Raw genomic sequence first — 26,292 nt, forward strand, 5'->3', positions numbered from 1 at the left:
GTGGAATCATGGGTGCTTTCATTGACCGCATCTCTCTGTTTGTTTTGTATAGGGCTGATAGTTCAGGATTATACCCTGGTCAGTTCTATGTCCTTTAAGTCCCACTTTCTACTGAATGACTCAAAGCGTGCAGAGTTGATGAAAATACCTATGATTCCTTCTTCCTCGCCAGCTTTCCTAAAGAAATCTGAGAAAGGTAACTAAAAAATAGCTTTTCCCCCATTTAACCCACTCACATCTGCATTTAACTGTGATTATGAAGTTGTAAAACCATTAAAAAAAAAAATCCATCCTTGCTTCGCACTCGGCTTTCCCTGCGCTGCTTTTCTCGCTTTGCATGCCTTGTGAATTTGTATTGGATGCTGAATTATTTTGGTTGTGTTGTGTCTCCTTCCTAATATCTGTGTGCTGGTATGGCTTAAAAGGGCTTAAAATAATTCTAGCTTTTTTTTTTAACTTAACGTTAATTTTATTTAGTTGTTTTAATAAAACATCAAAAGCGAGGGGCAGACTCGATGGACAACTCAGTGCCGTCACTTTTCTATGATTCTAAATTGCTGTTTCAGAAAATGCATTATGTGGTCACCGTGGATTCATTATAGGAATATATATATATATTCAGCCTACAGCAGTGCCCTGGTCACCATGACCTAAGCTGGCTGTACACTGAGCAAATTTCAGAAAGTTCATCAGTGGCTGGCCCTGTCTGGCAGCTCCCAGATGACATTCTTTGCTTGAAAATTGAAGGAGCCATGTGGGAAAATTGTTAGCTGAACAGCTCCTGCATCCACCTATTTTGATAGCCACTCATCCAGTGGCGTCACAAGTGGGGTGCGGCCCACAGCGGGAGACACCATCAGAGGGGGTGACACCAAAATGACTGACTGTCATTTTGTGTCATCCCCTCTGAAATGTTGGGCACTCAGTCATGGACCAAGAGCCCGACAGCTGCACGAGAGAGGAGGGGACCCGGCGGCATACCCTATCATCCGCTCCTCTCTGTGCTGGCGTCCATCACCGAGATGGCCACTGGCAGTTAAATGAGTGTGACATGCGCGATGACATCCCAGTCGGTGACACCTGGCAGTCGCACCAGGTGACACCCAGCCTGGGGATGCCTCGGCACCCATCCCAGCTGCACCCATTGCTCCCCCTTTGCTCCATCCAGGTGCCAGGAGGGAGAGAGATACCCAGTACTTTGGGGCAAGGGCAGGATAAGACTCATGCCCCTTCCTGTGAAGTGACAGTGCTAGTGCTTGGTCATTGGCTGGTTAGTGCCAGCACTGTTGCATGGGGGCAGAGACAAAATCTCCTGCCCTGTGTTAAGCTGGGCATAAAGGGCGCAAATTCCGTCCATTCGCCCCACAAGAGACGGGGAAAAAGACTTGCTTCCCCCATCCACGCTAACAATGGAATCTTCATTGTATTCATGCAGCTGTGGCCCCTGTGCCTGCTGACCCTGCCAAATAGTGACTGCATCAGATAGCATAATTGTTTACCTGGTTCAGTTGAATTTTCAACCAGCTTCTGTCCAGCTTGCAGGGCCACCCACGGCTCAGATTCCTGCCAATTCATTGCTAATTAGCTGAAACTCCAGCCATCTATGCCCAGCTTTATTCACGGCATGGAGCTTACACTGGGCATATTTTCTTTACTCTTCCTTACCAAATGGAACAGCTGGGGATTGAAAGGAAAGGTGAAGACAGGAATATAAAACCTTCCATTGTTGACTTGTTTTTAAAGGTGCAAGCTCCAGAGCCTTTATCCTTGCTTACCTGTGGGACTGATTCCTTGTTGGAACAAATATGCAGAACAGGCATGATACCCCCTGGAGCTTGCACCCTTAAAAACAAGGCTGCTCCCATATTTTTGCTCCTGTGTAGTTCTTTTCAATGCATAATAGTGGATACACGATTTTGGTTGTTTTAGATACTTGAAGGCATGACAGTGAGATAATAAATGATGTAAGCAGCGTTTAGCACCAGTTTTGTTCCCCTCTGCCTGTCTCAGCTGCCAAATCACCTCATGTGTCCAGCAACCAATCACAGGTTTGTACAGCTACAGCAGTCTGATAATGAAAACTAGCTCCAGCATCAAAGCAGAGCTGAAGAGGTAGCGGGGCCACGGCAGCACTTGCCATTACGTTCCAGTATGTACATTTTGCAGAGTGTGCCCTCAATCTATTGTTTCTCCGTGGCTGCCACTTCCTTCTCCTCCATTGTTTTTTTTTTCTGCACCCAGCTTCTTCTTTGTTCAGGCATCGGGCAGCCAGCGATGATGCAACGCTCGCAGATACACAATTGAGTTGCATTATCCTGACACAAGGCTTCACTCGTCAGCATCTTACAGATGTTGGGAGTGTACATGACACTGCACATGCACCACAGGCAGTGAAAATCAAAAGAAGTGCTAGTAAAAAAAAAAGGGAAATTATTTTTTTGGGCAGTTAAAGTCTTTTTTTTTAACCTTTAGTTCTGCTTTCAGTATTTGAAACAAGATACTGCTTATTGCAAACTGATTTTTCTTTCACTCCCCTGTACTGGCCTTTTATTTGAGAAGTTTGGGTGCATTAGGCTTATTTAGTATCTGTGTGAGCATTGTGCTGATAGCACACGTATATAGAACAAGTACACCTTTTTACAAGTACAGTGGTACCTGGGTTCACGAACGCTTCTGGTCGCGAACAATTTGGTTCGCGGACAGGATGTTCAGCAAAATTTTGCTTCCGTTCACGAACTCCAAATCGGGTGACGAACACGAGCGCGGCCATCTTCCCCGCTCTGACACGTGGTCGTGGCTTCCCCTAGTCCAGATCGCGGTCGCAGACAGACCTGTGCACACTTGCTTTGAAGCTTTTTTTGTGGGCTTTTTAGCACATACAGTACTGTACAGTATTATTCAACCCAGCATGGCTCCAAAGACATTGAATGGCAATCATGGTGGTAAAAAGAAAGTGCAGAGCGGTAGACATGTGCGATTCGTTTCGTTCCGAACCGAAATTCGGACGAATTTTCGGAAATTCGGACATTCGGATGTATCCGAATTCCGAATTACAGATATAACGAATGCAAACGAATCCGAATTTCCGTTTCCGAAATTCGGTAGTGGTAGTTCGTTCGAACGTTCGTTTCGTGTTCGTTTCTTATTCGTTTCGTTCGTTGGAACAAAGTGACAGAGAAGGAGAAAAAACATTTTCCCCCTCAAATGTCACTTTGCTACAAACGAACGAACGAATGAACAAAACGAATAAGAAACGAAAACGAAACGAACGTTAGAACAAACTACCGCTACCGAATTTCGTCCGAATCCAAATTCCGAATCCGAATTGACTTTCACACCTGAATCCCGAAAAACGAAATAATACAAATCCGAATTTAAAACGAAATGAAACTAAACAAATTTTTTGGCTGTGCACATGTCTACAGAGCGGTAATGAAGATGACAAGCATGTGGAGAGCGCTTAGTGTTCACTGCCTTCATACTGTACTGTACTGTACTTTTGTTTCATATTTTTGTGGTTAAAAATGTTTTTTACATATGGTTTAGAACGGATTAAAGGAGAACTATGAGGTGAGTGCTTTTCACTCACCTCATAGTTCTAGCCAACCTGTAGATAGTTCTCCTTTAGCCTCATTTACATTGAACCCTTTGGGAAAATTTGATTCTGTTCGCGACCAAAATCGGTTCGCGACCACATTCGTATGTGTCAGAACCTTATTTACATTGAACCTTGCGGGGAAATTTGATTCGGTTCCCGACCAGAATCGTGGAACGAATTAACTTTGTGAACCCAGGTACCACTGTATATATGATAGAACATGTAAACCTTTTTATGCTTTCATAAATATCCAAGACAAGCAAAATGGAGTTGATGCCTGGATACAATGGATAAAAGGCGATGTCTGGATACAATGAATAAAAGGCAATGTCTGGATACAATGGATAAAAGGCGATGTCTGGATACAATGGATAAAAGGCGATGTCTGGATACAATGGCCCAGTCTTACATTATCCAATTTGTCAAAGTGTGGAGTAAAATTATTCATTTTATTATATCTGATGCAAACACAGTAAAGCTCATTAAATGGTAATAAACTAAAGAAATGTTACGCAGTAGTAAGGGTATCTAGTGCACACCATTCTTTAAAGTTATATCCTACTAACACACACAGCATCCTGTAACTGTTATAAAGAAAACCTGTGCCGAGTGAAATATGGAGGCTACCATTTTCAAATTACTAGTGGCATGGGAATCTTGTTGATCCCTTGACTTAATGTGGCACTTTAATTTCAAAATTGCATTCACGTACCCCAACTATTAACAACAATGTATCTTATTTGTGTATCACTCGGCTGTAGATCCTCCAATCATCTCTGAATTGGTGCTGACACTGTCCTTCCTTCTGGAGGGGGGCTACTTTTGTTCCCCATGGTCCCTGTGTGTGTTGTAAAGTAGTCACCGCTCCACGCTCACTCCCGGGATGGACTACAATCTCAATACAAATTAGTAAATTAAACATGAGATTGTAGTCCCTCCCGGGAGTGAGCGTGGAGCGGTGACTACTTTACAACACACACAGGGACCATGGGGAACAAAAGTAGCCCCCCTCCAATAGGGATGCACCGATATTAGTATTGGTATCGGTGCTGATGCTGAGTATTTGAGCGAGTACTTGTACTCACCCAAATGCTCCGATGCCTAGCCCATTACCTAAGCTTGCGGTATCAGGAAGCCGGGCAACGAGTCATTACACAGCACCTGAATTCATGATTGGCCAGAAAGCCGGCTCCATGAATCCTCGTCACTTGCTGACGAGGGAGCATGGAGACCGCTTTCATGCTAATCAGGAAGCTAGGGATCCCTTAATGGGACTTCCGGCATCGATATTCGGTATCGGCGAGTACCGGAAAAAAAATATGGGTACTCGTACTCGATACCGAAAAACCGGTATAAGTGCATCCCTATTCTCCAGAAGGAAGGACAGTGCCAGCACCAACTCAGAGATGATTGGAGGATCTACAGCCGAGTGATACACAAATAAGAGACATTGTTGTTCATAGTTAAGGTACTTGAATGTATTTTTAAGATTTAACTCCGGAGTTTAGTGTCACTTTAACTGACATCATATGCAGATCAGTGCTCATCCCTTAATCTACAGATGAATGAAACAGAGTAGATACAAAAGTAACAATGTTATTTTGTATCTCTATCTCACATCTTTATAAACACTGTGTCCGTCTTTTTATGACAGCGGCAGTTTTCACAGCTGTAATATTGACAGCAAGTACAAAGGGGGTGAGCTGCAGCAAGGTACATGGAGGGAGCATATTACACATTTCCTGTGTACTTTGAAGTTTTTTGGCTGTGTGTAGTATGTCCATTGTCCACAACTGCTTGAAACTGAAACAGTGGTAAGAGTTAAGCAGAGGAAGATACTGTACCTGGTACATCCAATGAAAGAGTTTTAGGTGTAGTCTTTATCTTTTAAGTGGAACTCCAGCCCAGTTTTTTGGCTACTTAGGTTTAGCTGACAGTTGTCACCAGGACAGGAAGTAAAGTCCCAGTAGGTGAAGAAAAATCCGCCAGAGCAGACGCCTGTTTTAGTGACAGTTAGGCGCCTTCTGATACTTCAGAGGTGAAGACGAATAAACTAAGCTGCTGCGAGAACGACTTCAGTGCTTCTGCTGTAACATTTGAGTAAGAATTGCTCCACGGTGCCTGCAGCTACAGAGGTCAATCAGGGCTTGTTTTAAAGCTCATTTACAACTCTTGTAAATGCTCAATTTGTCATTTACAGTCTTTGTAAATATTCTCCTCCATCTCCCTGACAGCTGTATTCTTGAAAGTAGTCATCTGTATGTTGTATCCTTTCCCAAAAGAGCCCCGAAATGTTGGCCTTTTCTTATACAAACTACTATGAATGTATCCGCTTTTGTTTCATTTTTTTTTTTTTAACCCAGGAAAATGATTGCACTAATTTATATAGAAAACTAGAACTTTTTTATTTAATAATAATAATAACAATAATTATAATAATGCTCCCTATGGATTTATGTTTTTAATCACAATTATTTTCAGCCCTCTGCTGCTTGCGCTGGCTGCTTTTGGCTTTGACGCTGAAGCATTACTTGTAAGCTAATGCCGATGTCTGCTGTGTTGCTTGAGCTTTAAATATATTTCCTCTAAAAGCGCTAGTTTCTGGCCGGTCTGATTGTTGTAGGCATTTCATAGAGGAAATATACGCCTGCTGGGAGGTCTTTGTGGGTGTTGGGTTTTCTCATTGATGTACAGAAGGTGGAGGAAAGGAAAGTGGATGCGTTCCCAAAGCAGTTAGATTCTAGCTGTCATTCCTGTGGGTTTTCGAGACTGACGGCAGCATCTGATTCCTGTGTGGCCACGTCTCCACTGTCCCTCACCTCCAATCTTACACAAGTGGTACTGTATGATGAATTTCGGGTCTGGTGGTAAGAGGGTATGTATGCCTATTGATGTCCATGGGCACCACAAATTGTGGGTTTTGGGGAAAAACTGTTTTAAGGGCTAAATGATTCTGGGCAGAACATCCTCTAAATATGTTGCCTGGTGGTAAACTTTCTGTTCCATTTCCGAACTCAGTGCATTTATATCATTTCAAAGATTCATACGCTGTGCATTATGTCAAAATGTTACTTACCTTTGTACAACTTTTTTTTTAATATTCACTGCAGCATGTATCCTATAATTCACCATATGACTATCTATATCTGCTCATGGTACCCTCTATAACTTCATCCCCTTTCACCTTTTCCTTCTCTTCCCTATTATAGTTTTTTTTTTAAACTCCTCCTGTTATTCTGTATGTCTCCCATAAATCCCCAATTACACTTACACTGTAAGAAAAAAAAAAACAACTGAGCTATAACATTATGACCACCCACCTGATAATGAGTAGATCCCCCTTTAGCAGCCAAAACTGCCCTAATCAATATTATTCATTTCACCTCTCAGTGGTCATAATGTTATGGCTGATCGGTATTATCGGTATCAGTACTCCAATGTAAATGTAAAGGAGAACTATGAGGCGAGTGGTTTTCACTCAGCCTCATAATCTGAGCCGACCTGTGACAACGAAACTGTCACAGGTCGGCTCAGTAGATCGGGAAGTGAGCGAACACGTACCGGCGCTCGCTCACTTCTCGATCTATCCCTGCAGAGAGCGGTGACTGCCACTCACGGCTCCCGGCAGGGATCCCCCCTCCCCTTTCCGATCCTCCAGCGCTGACTGGCGGAACGGACGGTGGAGGGGGCGTGTACAGCTGGCTCTGCCTCTAGATAGGCAGAGCCAGCTGTCACTCACGCAGCTGGGTGGATCCGGACAGCATTGTCGGGATCCGTTCCGGCTGCGGCGTCTCAGTATACCGCGAGCTGTAGCTCACTATATACTGAGCTTAGGGTGACGGGAGGACGCTAGTTTGTGTCCTCCCGTTACCCTTATGAGAACTATGGGGAAAAGCCCTAACCCCATAGTTCTCCTTTAATACAATTTAAATTTCTATAACTTGTTATAAGTAGTGTTTCCATAAATCACGTGTGGAATATAATCTGTGAAAACACTGCTTATATCTTTATAGAAAACAAAAAAACATCCGGGCGCCTTTCCTGGTGCAGGTAAAACCTTTTTATTGATTACAAAGTATCCAAAAATATACTCACAATTCCAGCAGTGTACAAAAGCATCAAATGGACTAGCAATCCTTGATTAAGTTGCTGTTGTAAATGTAACAAAGGAGAGATGGAGAAGACACTCAGGAGACTCTGCTCTGCTCACAGAGTCCCACTGCCACTGCTTAAAGAAGAACTATGGGGTCAGTGAAAATCACTCACCTCATAGTCTGAGCTGACGTGTGACAATGAAACTGTCACACGTCGGCTCGATAGATCGGGAAGGGAGTGAACACATACCGTTGCTCGTTCACTTCTCAATCATCTCCCTGCAGAGAGCAATGACTGTCAGTCACCGATCCGTGAGGGACTCCCACTCTCCACGCTCCGATCATCCAGCGCTGACTGGTGGAACGGACGTGGGAGGGGGTGGGTACAGCTGGCTCTGCCTCTAGATAGGCAGAGCCAGCTGTCACTCACGCAGCTGGGTGGATCTCGATAGTAATGACGGGATCAGTCCCGGCTGCAGCGGTCTCGCTATACCGCGAGCTGTAGCTCTCTATATACTGAGCTTTGGGTCACAAGAGGAGGTTAGTATATGTCCTCCTGTGACCCTTAAGAGAACTATGGGGAAAAACACTTACCCCATAGTTCTCTTTTAACGTGTTTTCAAAGACACGCCCCCCTTCCTCAGAGCTTACAGAGCTCCATTTGACTGCTGCAACCCTAGACTTTTAGTCACTATTTCATTGAAGCTAATAATGCAGTCCAAGCCATGAAAACAACCATGCCCCAATTCACCCAGCCATATCAAGGCCCAATGCCTCAGGTACAGCAGTCTTGCCGCAAGATTAAGAAACTCCTATGCTCTTCAGCTCCATCCATTGGGGAGAATGCCACGTGAACAGCAATCAGTCAATGTATGGCTGGGCGGAAGATTTAGAAATCGCCCCCTTTAAATATGTTTTATAAAGGCACGCATGGCCTTGTTCTATGTAACTCATAACTATTTCCTTTAATATTCCTATACAACCTCTCCCTGTTTCTCTATTCAAACTCATTGATCACTCTGGATAATTCTGCTCTTTACCTCCTCCTATTATCTGTGTGGCGGGAGACAATTTACACTAGCCAGATGAAAGGAAATTCTAATGAGATGAATCAGGTGTACCGTTAAAGGGAAACTACAGTTTCTTCATAGATGTATAGGAATGTGATAATCGAAATGATCTTATCAACGTTTGTTCCAGTTTATAAACCTTGTTTCTGTGTATATTTATGTAATATATGGAAACATGCATGAACATGGGGCAGCCATATTTGTACTGCTCAATGACCATGCTTCACTGCATGTCTAATGGTGAGGTCTGACCAGGCAGATGACAACAGATGGTCTATAAGGACGTCTTGTGCTAGTCTACCCCCCACTTATAATCTCTTTTGCAAAGATTGACATCACTCCTTCATCTATTGCATCTGTAAAAAATAAATCAAAGCAACTGGACTTGCTGTATTTTTCTTAAAAGACATTTCGCTGGTTATCCGACTAATTTTCTCAATTCAGAATTGTCGGATGACCAGCAAAACGTCTTCAAGAAAAATACAGCAAGTCCAGTTGCTTTGATTTATTTTTTACAGATATACCATAACCTGGATGAATGAGAACCTTCACAGGCATATTCCCCTATCAGAGCTGGCACAAAACGAGTATGTGCCCTCCTATCATGACCTCCAGCATGTAACCTCACATCATGAACCAGTGCTTGGGCATTAGCAGCCCATCCACAGACCTGAGCACTGTCATATGACATAGAGGATGATATCATGAGCACTCTGTAGGCTCCAACATGGGTGGTTTGTGGCGGCTGCAACAGACGCAGAGGTGATTATAGGTGGTTATAGATTATAGGTATAGCTGCAACAGTGATTATAGGTGGGTTAGGAGATGGTCTTTAAAGAGTCTCTGAATGGTCCTAATTGTCCCATGAGCTTCCCCTCTGTGGTGAAAACTAGGAATGCACCTATACCAATACTAGTATCGATATCGGTGCGATACCGAGTATTTGGGCAAGTACTCGTACTCGCCCAAATGCTCCGATGCCTAGCCCGATACTTCCGGTATCAAATGTACCGAGAAGCATGGGGACGGCTTCCTTGCTAATCGGGAAGCCGGTGGTGAGTCATTACATGCCACCTGGCTTCCTGAATGGGGCTTCCGGTATTCGGTATCGGTGAGTATCGGGAAAAAAAATCGATACTCGATACCGAAATACCGGTATCGGTGAAAGCACAGGGGGTTGCTCGCTCTGCACAGTGGCCATTCAGAGAACGCCTAGTATTTTTTATCAATGGTCACAAGGCGTTATCTGACTGAACAAGGGGAGATGAGATCACAATCCTCCGCCCCCATTCAGTCAGAGAATGTCTAGTAATAACTGAGAAAAATGCTTTGAGAAGAATTTATCAAAACTGGAGCAGACAAAATCTTGAGCAGCTGTACATGGCAACCAATCAGCTTCTCTCTTTCATTTTCAAGTCTTAAAGTGACATTAAACCCTCAGATTTTTTAAGATAACAACAAACTGAAGAGAGAAGCTGATGTTGCAGTGCACAGCCGCTCCAGATTTTGCCTGCTCCAGTTTTGATAAATCCCCCTCTTGTGTGTTTGCTGAATGGCTGCTGTGCCGAGTGAGTGACCCCGCTGTGTTTTCAGAGCAGATGGGAAGCCGCTCAGCACAGAGCCATACAGGACCCAGAGGATTGCTGTCATCACTAAAGCAGCTGCAGCTATTAAAAGATAACTATGGGGTCAGGGCTTTTCCCCATAGTTCTCCCCAGGGTCACGGGAGGACACAAACTAGCGTTCTCCCGTCACCCAAAGCTCAGTATACCACGAACTATAGCTCGCAGTATACTGAGACCGCCGCAGCCGGGACGGATCCCGACATTACTGTCGAGATCCACCCAGTTGCGTGAGTGACAGCTGTCTCTGCCTATCTAGAGGCAGAGCCAGCTGTACCCACCGTCCGTTCCGCCAGTCAGCGCTGGAGGATCGGACAGGGGAGGGGGGAATCCCTGCAGGGAGCCGTGAGTGACAGTCACGGCTCTCTGCAGGGACAGGATAGAGAAGTGAGCGAACGCCGGTACGTGTTCGCTCACTTCCCGATCTATTGAGCCAACGTGTGACAGTTTAATTGTCACAGGTCGGCTCAGATTATGAGGATGAGTGATTTTCACTCCCCTCATAGTTCTCCTTTAAAGTGTTTTACAGGATCTCCGTAGCCCTATGAGATATACTTACTGACACTCGGCTAAAGCTGGACATAATACAGAAAAGCAACATGAATATTTACATCTACATTTCAGCTTTAAGCAGCCATGCTAATCACATGTGACCGCTACAGGGGACATTTACATATCTGTTTATGAAAATACAATTGTCCGAAAATGTCTTTCAGGTATAACTCCGCCTATTCTTGCGGACTTTACACTGTAGTTTCCCTTTAATGTGAAGCCTTTGTTGCGGTTAACACAAGCAGAGGGTTCCCTCATTGATTCCTAACTCCATTGTAAGTTATAATATGTATCAGCTGTGTGTGAAATTTTCAATCTAGGAAGTATGAATCTTTTCTTCTTGTTTCCACAAGGCATCATATGGCAATCCAGATATCCTGCCAATCATATTAAAGATTACATGGCAGTTTTATAAGGCTAATGACGGGTTCACCCCTTTATGTGTGCTTCTTGGTCATGCTTTGGCTATGCCACCAGCATCTGGTGCGGTAATGGGCTACTTCCTTATGAACACCAGAGAACAGACAGTGCAACAGCTCCTGTGTACTCACATTGCCAACAATCACTGAAAGGACACAGCATGTGTGAGCAGGGCCGGATTTACTCTCTCTGCTGCCCCAAGGCCAGGTTCCTCAATGCACCCCCCTACCCGCCAAACCCCACCCCCCGATGGAGAATGGCAGACCTACAGGCTGCATACAATGTCGCTGAGATCACTTGTACGAAACAAGCGGCGGCTTCCCCGTTGTACATTTAGCTCTGCTTGCCCAAAGCAGGGCTAAATGTAGAAAACAACTTCCCGCCGGTGCCCGGAACTGCATGTCCAGACTTTGGGAGATAGGAATTCCACACCCCTGCTGCCCCTCTACTCCCTGCTGCCCCGAGGCCGGGCCTTGGTTGGCCTTGTGGGAAATCCGGCCCTGTGTGTGAGATATCTACAGTATGTATGATTGCGGAGGTCTTGCACACCATGAAGCAGCTGAAGTCCTTTCCAGGGTTTTGGCTCTTTGCAAACTACTCTCATCAGGCCCAGATCTGACAGAGCACATCTCCTACGGAGAGTAAAACCATTCCACGGAAGATGGTGCACGCTAGCAAAACTTAAAGGTAATGCAATGGTTTTGCATGATGTATCTTGATGGTGCATCCAGCTGTTTGGTCCTCCCAAGGCAAAGCATGGCCTAAAAAGCCCACATGAATGAGCCACACTAGTGTTGCCACTAAGTATTGTGTACCTTACAGAGTGGCATCCACTGAGTGTGAACCAATTCTGCCCAGACAGAAGCCCGTTGGTCCCTTTTTAGCTTAGCGTGTAACCCTTTTGTTGTTTGGGTGTCCCAAGCAGTGAAAGGGTTGGTGTGCCACCCTAATCAGTGTTCTTAATAAGGTGTTATGTGTTCATCCGAGGAGGCGGCAAACTCCTATGCTGCGATTCGTGCCCAGCCGCCTTCCACCCTTCCTGTCTCAACATAGAGATGCCGCAAGGATCCTGGAGCTGCAATGACTGCAGGACGGGCAAGAAGCTGCACTACAAGCAGATTGTCTGGGTCAAGCTTGGAAATTACAGGCAAGTGCTGAATCATGATTATGCATGTGGACAACGTACTCTCACCTTCTAGTATGTCTGTAGCCAGTATTCATACAAGCTAAAAGATGTCTTCTCAGCATATCCCTTTATACTCTAAATTGCCATTTTGGTTTTATTCCCCTCAGATGGTGGCCAGCTGAGATCTGCAATCCGAGGTCCGTTCCACTCAATATCCAGGGCCTGAAACATGACATAGGAGACTTCCCAGTTTTCTTCTTTGGCTCGCATGATTATTACTGGGTACACCAGGGTCGTGTGTTTCCCTATGTAGAAGGGGATAAAACCTTTGCAGAGGGCCAGACCAGTATTAACAAAACTTTCAAGAAAGGTAAGTATGTGTCGTAAGGATATGTTGATAAATATAAAGATATGCATTTGGGGGCTAAAAACATGCATGCGTCATACACTCTAGGGCGGTGGTTCCAAACCTGTGGGTCACGACCCAAAAGTGGGTCACAACCCCCTGTTGCGTGGGTTGTCGTGTGCCTTCTGCTGCGGAACTTGAAGGAGTCGTCCTCTAAGCCCTGTGAATATCATGGATTGTCATGGTGCGGATGCATACAGTATTGACACATGTGCAATAAACATTTGGTGATGCTTCCTCTATTTGCATGTTTATCTGTAGCTCTGGAAGAGGCTGCTAAGAGGTTCCAGGAACTGAAGGCTCAGCGGGAGAGTAAAGAAGCACTAGAAGTGGAGAGAAACTCCAGAAAACCACCCCCATACAAGCACATCAGGGTATGAATGCATGGAAAGGCCTTCATTGGCTTCACGTAGACACTTGCAGGCTGATACAATAGCTTTGTTACCAGCTTAGTCCAGCAAAAAAAATAATGTTTTTGAATTTTTTTGGACTCTTCTCATTAGACCTTGTACCCCTTTCTGCACCAGTTCAGATTTTTGATGTAGCTATGTGGCTAGGCAAGGCAAAAGAAGCCTTCTAATTGGGAGCTTGCTCCTCTATCCATTGTAAGATTTTGTTTCCAATGGTAGCACATTAAGGACGGAGTCCACTCGCTTATCACTTCTTTTAAGGGCTTCCTTGCCCACTTTTATTAAATGAACATTCACAAAACGATGTGATTACCCTTGCAGGGGTTCTTTATCCCAGAAATACAGGCACATCCAACCTCCTGGCTTTCATTCACAGCACTGCTGCTCCTGCCTCAGGCCACTGTCTGTTCCTCCAGACGGTCTCGTGCTAACCTGCACAATAGGTCTCACAACCCCGCAGCTCCCTGCTGCACTGGCCTCCACTCTGACTCCTGGGTGGAGTTCTCCTGACTCACAGGTGGGGCTGAACATGAGCCAGCATTCTTCTCATAAGGGCTGTGCCAAGGTGCACAATCTTTCAGTGCTGGTTACCCCTAAAGCCTGGACCCAGGAATGGAGATTTCATCCCTCCAATGCTCTTTGAAATCTCCCAGTTCCAGGAACCCATGCCAAATCTGGAAAACCTGGGAAGAACCGCAAAGACAGCTCTTTCCCAGTAAACGTTTGCACTTTCTGGAACTGCTCAGCCCCCCTGGCTGAGAGACCTGGGTGACTATATTGCCAAAAGACACCCTGGCATTGCCACGCACTGCCACACCATGTTGCATTAGGATCAAGCTCCCAATGGTAAAATCCAGCTGTGCTTTGCGCTGCCCAGTTTTCAAAAGCTGTTGCTCAAATCATTTCAATATTTAAGGAAAACTTGTGTCTGTCCATCCTTAAAGGAGAACTATGGGGTTAGGGCTTTTCCCCATAGTTCTCCTTAGGGTAACGGGAGGACACAAACTAGCGTCCTCCCGTTACCCTAAGCTCAGTATACCGCGAGCTATAGCTCACGGTATACTGAGACGCCGCAGCTGAAGCAGATCCCGACAATTATGCCGGGATCCGTCCAGCTGCGTGAGTGACAGCTGGATCTGCCTATCTAGAGGCAAAGCCAGCTGTACCCGCCCCCTCCCCCGTCCGTTCCGCCAGTCAGCGCTGGCGGATCGGAGCGGGGGGAATCCAGCCCCTCCCCTGTCACGGCAGAGAGCCGTGACAGGATCGAGAGGTGAGCGAACGCCGGTATGTGTTCGCTCACCTCCCGATCTACTGAGCCGACCTGTGACAGTCTCATTGTCACAGGTCGGCTAGAACTATAAGGTGAGTGAAAAGCACTCACCTCATAGTTCTCCTTTAAGGACCCGTTCACACCAGATGCAGTGCGTTCCGGCCCGATTCTGGACAGGACGCACTGCCTCACATTACGGCCGGCTCACTTTTTTGTGATCAGAATGCTGCAAGCAAGCACTAATTTGATTGCACCGGACCGGAAGCATAATGCGCCTTGCGATCCCGTGCGGCCGGAGGGCATGGCTACGGTGCCATTCACTTCAATGGCCCGCGATGCCCCGCAAAAAAGTGAGCCGGCCATAATGCGAGGCAGTGCGTTCTGGCCAGAATCGGGCCGTAACGCACTGCATCTGGTGTGAACGGGCCCTAAATCTGACCTCCTGCCTTCCCTTCAGTCTTGCACTTATTTTACACAAAGTCCTAGTGATGATGTCACTGGGTCTGAAATAATGTATGTAATATAAATGGAAAGGTTTTGTTTAATAATGTTGAAAATGGGGAAAGAAGGAACCAGAGAAGACAAAATGTAAGAGGATAAACCTTAGCTTTATTGCTAGATAGCTCCTAGCAGAGTTATTTCTCAATTTGGTTGCACATTTCCCATTTCCAGTTGCATTGTTCTAGGAATCATGTGCTTGTCACATTATTATTATTATACAGGATTTATATAGCGCCTACAGTTTGCACAGCGCTTTACAATATAAGGAAGACATTACAATCACAATACAATTCAAGACAAGATGGTAAGGAGGGCCCTGCCCCTGAGGGCTTACACTATGACAGTTATCTCCACATGGTAGTTGTTTACATTTTAGGTGCATTGCAGGTGTTAAAAAAAGGGCCTGTCTGCTGCATCCATCAATGCCGCTTTCTCTCTCCCGGCCGTCATGCTTGATCAACATTCGATTATACTAACTCAGTAGGTTTTCTTGTGAAACAAAGCCAAGTCTTAGGCAAGCTGTATTGTATTGCCCAACATGTGCTGCCATGAATATATGATTGTCGATTGCTCTCATACCTCTACAGTGTCCGAATACCGTGTGTCTCGGGGGTGGATGTCTTGTCCTCCCGTGTGTCTTGTCGTGTCCTCCTGTGTGTCTTGTCGTGTCCTCCCGTGTGTCTTGTACTGTTCTCCCATGTGTCTTGTCGTGTCCTCCCATGTGTCTTGTGCTGTTCTCCCGTGTGTCTTGTCGTGTCCTCCCATGTGTCTTGTCGTGTCCTCCCTTGTGCCTTGTCGTGTACTCCCAAATGTGCCTTGTCGTGTCCTCCCATGTGTCTTGGGCTGTTCTCCCGTGTGTCTTGTCGTGTCCTCCCGTGTGTCTTGTCGTGTCCTCCCGTGTGTCTTGTCGTGTCCTCCCGTGTGTCTTGTCGTGTCCTCCCGTGTGTCTTGTCGTGTCCTCCCGTGTGTCTTGTCGTGTCCTCCCGTGTGTCTTGTCGTGTCCTCCCGTGTGTCTTGTCGTGTCCTCCCGTGTGTCTTGTCGTGTCCTCCCGTGTGTCTTGTCGTGTCCTCCCGTGTGTCTTGTCGTGTCCTCCCGTGTGTCTTGTCGTGTCCTCCCGTGTGTCTTGTCGTGTCCTCCCGTGTGTCTTGTCGTGTCCTCCCGTGTGTCTTGTCGTGTCCTCCCGTGTGTCTTGTCGTGTCCTCCCGTGTGTCTTGTCGTGTCCTCCCGTGTGTCTTGTCGTGTCCTCCCGTGTGTCTTGTCGTGTCCTCCCGTGTGTCTTGTCGTGTCCTCCCGTGTGTCTTGTCGTGTCCTCCCGTGTGTCTTGTCGTGTCCTCCCGTGTGTCTTGTCGTGTCCTCCCGTGGTGCTAGTGCGGCCGAATGTGTCAGACTCTGTAGACAGCATCTGACACATTTGCCCCCACTAGCACAATGGGAGGGAGGTTGGGACAGCGAGCCGACCTGCGATCATGATCTACCAGCGATAGCTTTGGGAACGACTGGTAGATCACGATCAACCTAATGGGTGCCCCTGCATTACAACTACACAGTCGTGTTGCAATACCGGTTTTCTCCATCAGGCTGCCGCAAGTAATAATCTGAAATTCCAGCTTGCAGGCGGTAGAGTCTGGACGCCTGTTTTTTACACTGATGGCTCCAAATCATTTTGCTGTGAGGATTTTCATCCTCTGTATATCCAGTTTAAGAAGCCTTCTGAGATTAAATAATTGATCTTGGAAGTAAAGTCCACTACAATTTCATATTAAACCAGCTCTGTGGTTTACAAGACAGCTCACTTCAGGTCAAAGTAAACTGCTTATTCTGTGTTTTTGTTTCCTTTGATTTCCGTACTCCAGAGCAACAAAGCGGTGGGAAAAGTTCAGATCCAGGTGGCGGATGTCTCGGAAATACCTCGTTGTAACTGTCGTCCCGCCGACGAATCTCCGTGTGGCCTGGACTCGCAGTGCCTGAACCGCATGTTGCTTTATGAGTGCCACCCGCAGGCGTGCCCTGCTGGGGAGCGATGCCAAAACCAGAGCTTCACCAAGCGGCTCTACCCAGAGACCGAGATCTTCCGCACTGAGAGGAGAGGCTGGGGCCTTCTGTGCAAGAGAGATATTCGAAAGGTAACATGCTGATGAGTAACATGCTGACCAAATTTAACAGAAACGAATAAATATTCCACAAAAAACATACATTGCATTTTTTGGTGGATCCTGCTATGTTTGGTTACCCACTAACTGGCCAAGATCTCTTCATCGTATTTTCTCTTGTTCTGCCCCCTGGTGCAGCTGATACAAAACCAAATGAGAGTTTACTCTTACTGCATGTTCTGAAATGTTGAATGAATGGAAAATTCATGTACAAGAGGCAGACATATAGTGGGCAGACCTTAATGGAGCTGGGAACTCAGGCTGACATACTGAAAGCTAGACTCTGGGATAAGCAAGTATTGTCCTCATCGAAGAGTCATGTGCATTCCTACAGGGTACCTACATACCTGTACAGGGTGACTGGTCGTGTCTCCGCCCCTCCTGTAATAAAAACCGTTTACTGCTGCTGCTCTCTCCTTGTACTGGTCTTGTCTCTATCCCTCCTGTAATAAAGACCGGTCACTGCTGCTCTCTTTCCTTGTGCAGGGTGACTGGTCTTGTCTCCGCCCCTCCTGTAATAAAGACCGTTTACTGCTGCTGCTGCTCTCTCTCCTTGTGCTGGTCTTGCCTCCGCCCCCTTCAGTAATAAAGACTACTCACTGCTGCTCTCTCTCCTTGTGCAGGGTGACTGGTCTCGTCTCTGCCCCTTGTGTAGGTTTTTGCAGGCAGCTTGTAGTGCTGGGGTGGGCCACACTGGCTATCCAGCCGTGCCTTAATTTCAACGCCTCTGCCTCTGGGAGTCATGGCTGTATCTGTCAGTCTTGCAATGCCTCATGAGACTTGTAGTTCCACAACAGCCGGAGTTGGCCACTCGGGCTGTAGTGAGTGGGCCCTGCTTGGCCCCTGCCTCAGCTCTTCTCTCTACACAGGCTATATACAGAACAGTGATGATGTCCAGGTTTGTAAAGGCATTACATGCACACAAAGGATTGATATGCATTGTGGCTATTGAGGACTAGATTTAAATGAAAGGATTTGTGCCTGGAGTTCAGCTTGAATTATGGGGCAGAAAGGGACATGTCGGCCCTCTAGAATCCACAGAAATCTCAAATATCAGCTTTTCAGTGTCAAATATGTATACAGGAGCAAGAGCTTCCTCATTCTGCTGCAGTAGTCCAGTCTCTTCTACGTACTGTTGATCGGCCTCCTCATCTAGTGGGAATCCTGTTGAAGATTTGCTATCATGCGATTATATCGGCTCCTGTGTAAGATTTGTATTTGTTTTGTTTCAGGGTGAGTTTGTGAACGAATATGTCGGGGAGCTGATCGACGAGGAGGAGTGCAGATCTCGCTTGAAACGATCCCATGAAAATGGAGTCACCAACTTCTACTTGCTCACTGTCACCAAGGTGAGAGCAGACCTTTTGTAGTACTTTGTTGTACTTGTATACTGGATGTCCCCACGTCACATTGTGGTTCCACTCCCCAGCCAAAATACGTAGCGTGTTCTAGGGACACTAGTGATTTTGGTTGTTATGACAGATCAATATTAAATACTTTCATTGCTTTGCACATATCTGAGAGGCTCTCCATGTCCTTCAGATGTTATTTCTGGTCATGGAATAGCACTGATGATGAGTGAACAAACGTTTCAGACCTAGATGATTTACTTTTTAATTTTGTAGTCAAAGCCATTAAGCAGTATGTTCTGTCCCCGCTACACGTTACCCTGTGGCCTGTATAGCTCAACATGCAGCTAAACCCTCCTATTCGGCAATAAGCCAGACTGAATGAAATCTTGAAGCTTTATTAACAAAACCAGGTGGGGTGAAACTGGTGAAAAAGAACATGAAAACATACAACCAATACAGGAAACATGCATACAGTTTCTGCTCACAAATACACAGAGAGACAAGTCCATCCCTACCTGCGATGCTTCCGTAGAGGGATTTGGGTGTTTCCCTCCAATCCTGTGCTCAGGATGGCATTAGATTCTCTTCTCCTCTGTTCTAAGATGGAGGCTGAATTCCCAGAATGCTCTTATTTCCTTCTTCTTTGAGCAAAGGGGTGCTGGCAGTTTTACCATAGATAAAGAGTCTACGCTACGGTAGAGATATATTCTCTTCACCACCATCTTGTGGCCAATATTGATATTGCAGTTAGGTAAGTGTGTAATTTCCTGCCAGTTGAGGGCAGAACACATGGTCACATGCCTAACAGACAGCTAGGGCCGGTGCTTCCACTAGGAAAACTAGGGTGTAGCCTTGACCACTCACCCCCCACAGTGCCCCCCCCCCCATTTCAAATTGCAAAAGCCAATAGCAGGCTGGCTATTGCACCTGCCCACTGAGCAGAGGTGTGGAACTGATAGATAACTTTCTCTCTCTCAGATCTGCTCCTCTGCTGCTCAGTTGCTGGTGTTTCAATAGCAGTCTGGCTATTGTCCCGGGATCTTGCCTAGGGTGCAAAATAGTCTGGCCCTGCAGACAGCGCCTACTAACATAGTATGTGACACTCAAGCTCATACTGTATTAAGCAGCCCATCCTTTGAAGGACAGTCATTACCGGCTGACTTTCCTCAAGGCAAACTTGATTTCTGCCAGCTCTGCTTTCTGCCTCCCCTCTCCCCTGCATTGAATCCATTCATGTTTATGAAACACTTTGCAGTGCTTAAAAATCTGTTTTCCTTCAGACCGGGAATAGGTCTTGTGCTCTATTATGGGTAGTCCATTCTTGATGGAATAGTCCATGTAGAACCCAGAAAACTTCTCCTTCTGATCAAGTAGAATGTTTGTCACTTATGTGGCTACATTCTTCACAATGTGTATTAAAATAACAATTCAACGAAATAAAGAAGGGAATTAGACAAAATAAAGGTCTCCTTGTAAGTAGTGTGGTAGGTGGGCGGAACCGGGAACTCTCTTCTCACTGCACCATGCTGATTTTGTATTCCCAATTACTAGTATTGGGAGGAAAAAATAATGGAAATGTCCGCAAGCTTTTAAAGTCGAATAAAAGTTTGTTTTTTTGTTTGGGGGGCATACATCTACTGATAGTAAGCAATAGATATATGTCCCAAAAGTAAAACCCCCCCCAAAAAAGTTTGCACATACCAACAAACTTATGTGTATCAGCGCCACTCACTCCCCCGCTGCAGAACTCCCGGCTCCCGAATGCTGTGAAGGAGGAAGTGTGGGCGGGCGCATGCTCAGTACAGAGTGTGGAGGGGAGAGCACAGAAGCTGTATGAGCGCAGCTGGGAGCGTGCACCTCGCACAGACAGCGGGGGACCCGATGAGTCTGCGGTGAATCAGAGATCCGCACCAGCGCTGGAAAGACTTTGGAAGACGAATGGAAGGAAGATCTGGGTCTGAACCTACCATGAAATCTTAGAGATCTGAAGCAACAGTACCTATTGGAAAGATGAATTTGATAGTACAGTTCAAGAATGGTTTGAGGAACATGTGTCTGAGGTGTTGATCGAATTCTCAGATCTGAGTCGAATCGATCATCTGTGGGATGTGCTGGAAAAACAAGTCCGATCCGTGGAGGCCGATCACCTCACAACTTACGGGACTGAAAGGATGTGCTACTGATACCACAGCACACCTTCAGAGGTCTAGTGGAGTCCATGTCTTGAGGGGGTCAGGAAAAGGGGGACCTACTCAATATTAGGCGGGTGGTCCTAATGCTATGGCTGATTGCTGTGTGGGGATAATCTAAGTAGCAAAAAGAGGGAAAGATGGGGTTTTTTAGGCACCAAAAGACTCCATCTTTCTCTCTTTTTGCTACTACTATTCCCAGGGGTGTGACACCTACTACTCAGGTCCCGGGCCATAAATATAAATATATGCTGGGGATAATCTAAGATCCCCAGATAATATTCCACCTTGTTGAACAGTTGGGTGTTTGCTGCCCGCACACATGACCCATGGGATGATGAACCATATTAGGTCTAAAAGATTTAGATATCTTGATGTTAAAGTGACATTAAACCCTCAGATTTTTTAACATAAAACAATACTGTAATGTGCGCCTTACTGTAATCCATGGTTTCCCTTCTCTTTGCTGCTTTTAAATCTGTATCTGTTCTCATGCTGGGCAGAACTTCTGTTTTGCAGCAGACTGCCTTGTCTCTGAAATGGATACATGGTGTCTGTGTATAGGTTTGCAACCTGAGCCAGCACTACAGGAAGAGGCACTCAGCTGCAAAGGGAAGTTCTCCCCAAGCATGAGAAGTTTGGTTTATGTTAAAAAAATCTGAGGGTTTAATGTCACTTTAAATTTATAAGAAACATATTTGAAAGGAAAGTGTTTTCATAGACAGCATTTAGAGAGCAGCATCTCGGTCATCAGCGGATGAGCACAGAACTTCAGTTCAGCTAGGTCAGGTGTGCATTATTATGATATTCTGTCGTCGTCTATCAGATTCATTGTACTTCGTTGTATTTGGCCAATTCCAGGATCGTATTATAGACGCTGGCCCCAAGGGGAATTACTCCCGGTTCATGAATCACAGCTGTAACCCCAACTGCGATACCCAGAAGTGGACGGTGAACGGTGATGTGAGAGTCGGACTGTTTGCTCTTTGTGACATACCTCAAGGTAAAGTCATTTAACCCTTTCTGCTTCTCCATACCATTTTGTCCTTTTAGGGATTTAGTAATCTGTTGATATAGTTAAAAAGCATCTTAAAAACATCTTAGTGCCCCCTCACAGTTAATTAGTTATTTCTAATATTATAGGTCATGTTAACTTGAAATGTCTGGCCCATGATGCACTGGGTTTTCTAGCTGAGACAACAATTATTAACATTATGTCTATTAGACCCCTGATGTGTCTACTGCCCTCCCATACAGACTAAGGATGCACCGATACTGATACTCGATACCGAGTATTTGGAGCGGGTACCCAAATCCTCCGATACCTTCCCCGATACCGACACTTCCAGTTAGAGGAAAATTTCCTCCCCAGGCAATCAGCATCGAGCTGGCCAAACAGCCAGTTCCTCGCTGATTGGCCGGGAAGCCAGCTTTCCAGCCAATCAGCATGGAGCTGGATTCCCAGCCAATCTGGAAGCCGGGAGGCGGTTTATTACTCAGCACCCGGCTTCCTGATTGGCCGGCAAGTCGGCTTGATGCTGATTGGCTGAGAAGCCGACTACCTGTCCAATCACAATCCAGCTGGCCCAACAACATAGAGCCAGCTTCCTGGGCAATCAGAAAGCCGGGCAATATGACATTACCCGCTGCCCTGATTGCTTCCTGATTGCCTGGGAAACCGGCACCATGCCAGCGGAAAGCATCGGTATCGTTACGTATCGGCGAGTATTGAAAGCAAAATTCAAAACTCGGAATCGATACCGGTATCGGTGCATCCCTAACACAGACCATCAAGCACAAGATTGTGCCTCATCGTCTGTTCACCCGGCACGTCAGCCGGCTTCTGACAGTTCTGAAGCAGGAAGCGCTGAGAGCACATCACTCCCTGCTTCACTGATTAGATTGGGGAACAGACTTTTCCCGGTCTGCTCCTGCTCTCCATCCTGACACCCAATGCCATAGTCAGAGGCCCCTCAGAGGACTGGGGGACCCCGAAAAAAACACAGGGGGGCTGCACAGTTGCAGGCTGGTATAAGTAACCTGGGCTGCTGTACGCTTGCTTGACACGGAGGTGACACCATATGATCCCTACCGTTATCTAATTTCCTGAAGGGCATTTAGCGCTGTACACTTCATTACACCACTGCTGTACGCTTGAGGTTGACAAGGTGGCCCTGTCTGCCTGACGTCACTGGTTCCCAGGACACCAACAGTCTTAGCAATCAATGACTGACGTGGAGATAGGTTTGCACTGGGTTATGGCCGGCAATGGATGCACCGACCTCTAGGCTGTCGTATCCACCGTCAGCGAACCATAACCCAATGTAGGTCAGCGATCACAGTCCGGACAGAACTGTCACTTGGTTTGTGCCTGGAGCACAGTCAGCCATTTAGTGACCCCTGATCTAAATCTTTGGTGCCCAACCTGAGGCCCGAGGGCCACGTGTAGCCCTTTGGTGTCTGAAGTGCAGCCCTTGGGCCCTAGCAGTCAGTACTAGGAGTATTAGATTGTAAAGAAGAACTCCAGGCAATTAGAATTGTAACCCTTGCAGTGGGGCTTGCCTTAGGATGGGGCTTCAGTATATACTGTAGGTAGGTTTTTTAGTTGCTCGTATGTCTGTGATATGACGATGGCGACTTGTGTTGGAATGATACTTGTTTTTCCTGGGTGATGGAATGAAATATGAAGTAACATATACAGCTGTGCATCTGAAAACTCCCATACATGTTTATGTTTGCAGGCACTGAGCTAACATTTAACTATAATCTTGACTGTCTGGGAAACGGCCGGACGGAGTGTCATTGTGGTGCAGATAACTGCAGTGGCTTCTTGGGGGTACGACCAAAAGTAAGTGAGCCCTCTCATCCTGTCAGCAATTCTGCTTCACGTTCTTTATTGTTTATAAAATGTGTTTTTTTTTAATTGCTCTGGAATTCATTCAGGCTTAGCAGGACTTGGTAAGAATGTGTCTAGAACACCATGCAAGTGTGATTGTACCACATAGACTGAATATTACAGCCTTTAGCTTGTGGGATACGTTTACTTTAATTTGCAAATATTAAGAAAGAGGTGTACAATCCTGTGTGTTCACTGAGCTGCAGACAGGTCTAGCCATCTCAGCCAGGACACTATCTGCATGGAGCTTGTATTTTCACCCTTGCATGGGTTTCCTCCAAGTGTCCCAGTTCCCTCCTACACTCCATAGACAAGTCCATGATGGCAGCTACCTGGTTTCCGACATTGTTCCCATAGACTCAGTTCATCAGATGTGCTTTGTGACAGAGTTTGGTATAAATTATAATAGAGAGGGGCTAGGGGATGTGTTTTTCTTTTAAGTAGCAAAGGGGACAGACAAGCTGCAATTAACCCTTTCATTGCCATCGGCGTATGCTGTATGTTGCAGGCAGCGGGCCCCTGTACATAGACTCCCGGCGGCTATCTCTGTTTATATGTGTAAAGCCGACTGACGGCTTTACGCTGAAAGTTATTCTGCAGGCTAAGCTGCAGCCATGGTCGCTTCCAGGGGCTAGTGAAGAGCGTACCGTGTCCCCCGCCCGACACCCCGCCTTTTTTACCAGTATCCGCTGCCCCTCCTGCAGGCCCAGGGCCAGCATCTCGGTGTCGGTGGGGAGAGAGACCAGCTAACATCCATTTGCCGATCTCCTCCCTGTTGAATGGAGCCGGAAGCGACGCTGATTGCATCACTTCCGCTTCCTCAGCTGTCATTCCCTAGCTAGAAAAGCCAGGGAAGAACCTATTAAAGTACGATCTGCACTTGAATAGCTTCTTTGAAGTGGAGATTAGAGGTCTAATAGACCCCTAATGTCACCTTAAAGTGTACCTGTCACCACTAATATGCTATCACATAGGAGGCTTGTGAGTCCCTTTATGTGAAAGCGATGAAGTTAAGTAATGAGAGCAATAATTCTAGGGCTGATAATCATGGGTAACTCTAGACTGGTGACCTTTACAAGCTTTTAAAGCGTCGACAATTTGAGGTACCGTATTTTGTCGCCGTTTCACGGACGCACACAGTTTTTAAGCTATCTATTTGCCTGGCACAACCTCATCTTTTACGGAAACAAATTGGGTGTTTTTGTGCACTAAAATTAACTTAAAGGAGATCTATGAGGTGAGTGATTTTCACTCAACCTCATAGTTTGAGCCGACCTGTGACAATGAAACTGTCACCGGTCGGCTCAATAGTTCGGGAAGTGAGCGAACACATACCGGCACTCACTCACTTCTTGATCATCTCCCTGCAGAGAGCGGTGACTGTCAGTCACGGCTCCCCGCAGGGATTCCCCCCTCCCCTCTCTGATCCTCCAGCGCTGACTGGAGGAATGGACAGGGGAGTTGCATTAATATCATGAGACATAAAAATTTGCAACTGCTGCCATTTTATGGGTCCCGGCTTTCAGAAAATATATAACTCAAAGTGGTTTTAAGTAATTTTCAGGCCTAAAATGTGGATTATAACAGCAAAAGGGTTAATGTAATGCATGAGATGGTGATGTGATGAGATGGTGAAAAACCAAGAAAACTAGTTGCTATTGACAAGCAGCAGACATAGTTTGTCCTGGTAGAGGTATATGTAGGGGTATTTACCTCCTAGGCATGGAGCTTGTAATAATCCCATCACAGTTACTTGGTTGGCTTTCCAGGTTACAAATCCTTGGGATTTGGACAACCTCTATGGGTAAAAAAAAAAAAAAAATTATTGTTCCAAATCAGAGTACACTGAATAGTGCTACTGCTCTGTTGTATACGGTTATAATCCATAAAGTGTTGTGTCTCTTCATCCTGCAGACAGCTTGCGCTACAGCAACGGAAGAAAAGGCCAAAAACGCTCGCTTAAAAGCAAAGAAACGCAAAATTAAAACAGAACAGAAACAGATGCATGAAGATTACTGTTTCCGCTGTGGTGATGGAGGGGAGCTGGTGATGTGTGATAAAAGAGACTGTCCTAAAGCTTATCACCTCCTCTGCCTTAACCTGACACAGCCGCCGTATGGTAAGCCTTGTCAATAAATGATATGTAATATACACAGATCAGCCATACCATTGTGACCACACTCCTAATACTGAGTAGGTCCCCCTTTGTCTGACCCCTCGAGGCATGGACTCCACTAGAGCTCTGGAGGTGTGCTGTGGTATCTGGCACCAAGCCGTCAGTATCAGATCCTATAAGTCCTGTAAGTTGTGAGGTGATCGTCAACCATGGATTGGACTTGTTTTAGCAGCACGTCCCACAGATGATCGATTGGATTGAGAACTGGAGAAGTTAAAGGTTAAGTCAACACCTCAAGCTCCTTGTTGTGTTCCTCAAACCATTCTTGAACAATTTTGCAGTGTAGCAGGGCTCATTATTCTGCTGAAAGAGGCCACTGCTATCAGGGAATACCGTTTCCATGTACTTGGTCAGTAACAATGTTAAGGTCGGTGGTGCGTGTAAAAGTCACATCCACATGAATGGCAGGTTTCCCTGCAGAACATTGCCCAAAGCATCACATTGCCTTTCTTCTTCCCA

The 26,292-nt window shown here is 46.1% G+C and overlaps 1 protein-coding gene across 1 annotated transcript in view; it reads left to right on the top strand.

Annotated features, from left to right (window-relative positions):
• WHSC1L1 (Wolf-Hirschhorn syndrome candidate 1-like 1) overlaps positions 1-26,292 on the top strand; it is a 125,680-nt gene that overhangs the window by 97,427 nt on the left and 1,961 nt on the right. The window contains exons 14-22 of the mRNA XM_018572617.1: positions 53-196; positions 12,344-12,503; positions 12,650-12,852; positions 13,150-13,262; positions 16,924-17,193; positions 18,453-18,569; positions 21,623-21,764; positions 23,503-23,609; positions 25,572-25,776. Coding sequence (XP_018428119.1) covers positions 53-196; positions 12,344-12,503; positions 12,650-12,852; positions 13,150-13,262; positions 16,924-17,193; positions 18,453-18,569; positions 21,623-21,764; positions 23,503-23,609; positions 25,572-25,776 — 1,461 coding nt within the window. The remainder of the gene's footprint in view (positions 1-52; positions 197-12,343; positions 12,504-12,649; positions 12,853-13,149; positions 13,263-16,923; positions 17,194-18,452; positions 18,570-21,622; positions 21,765-23,502; positions 23,610-25,571; positions 25,777-26,292) is intronic.

This window comes from Nanorana parkeri, unplaced genomic scaffold (genome assembly GCF_000935625.1).
Source record: "Nanorana parkeri isolate BGI_ZX_2015 unplaced genomic scaffold, ASM93562v1 scaffold2086, whole genome shotgun sequence".
Classification (NCBI taxonomy): Eukaryota; Metazoa; Chordata; class Amphibia; order Anura; family Dicroglossidae; genus Nanorana; species Nanorana parkeri.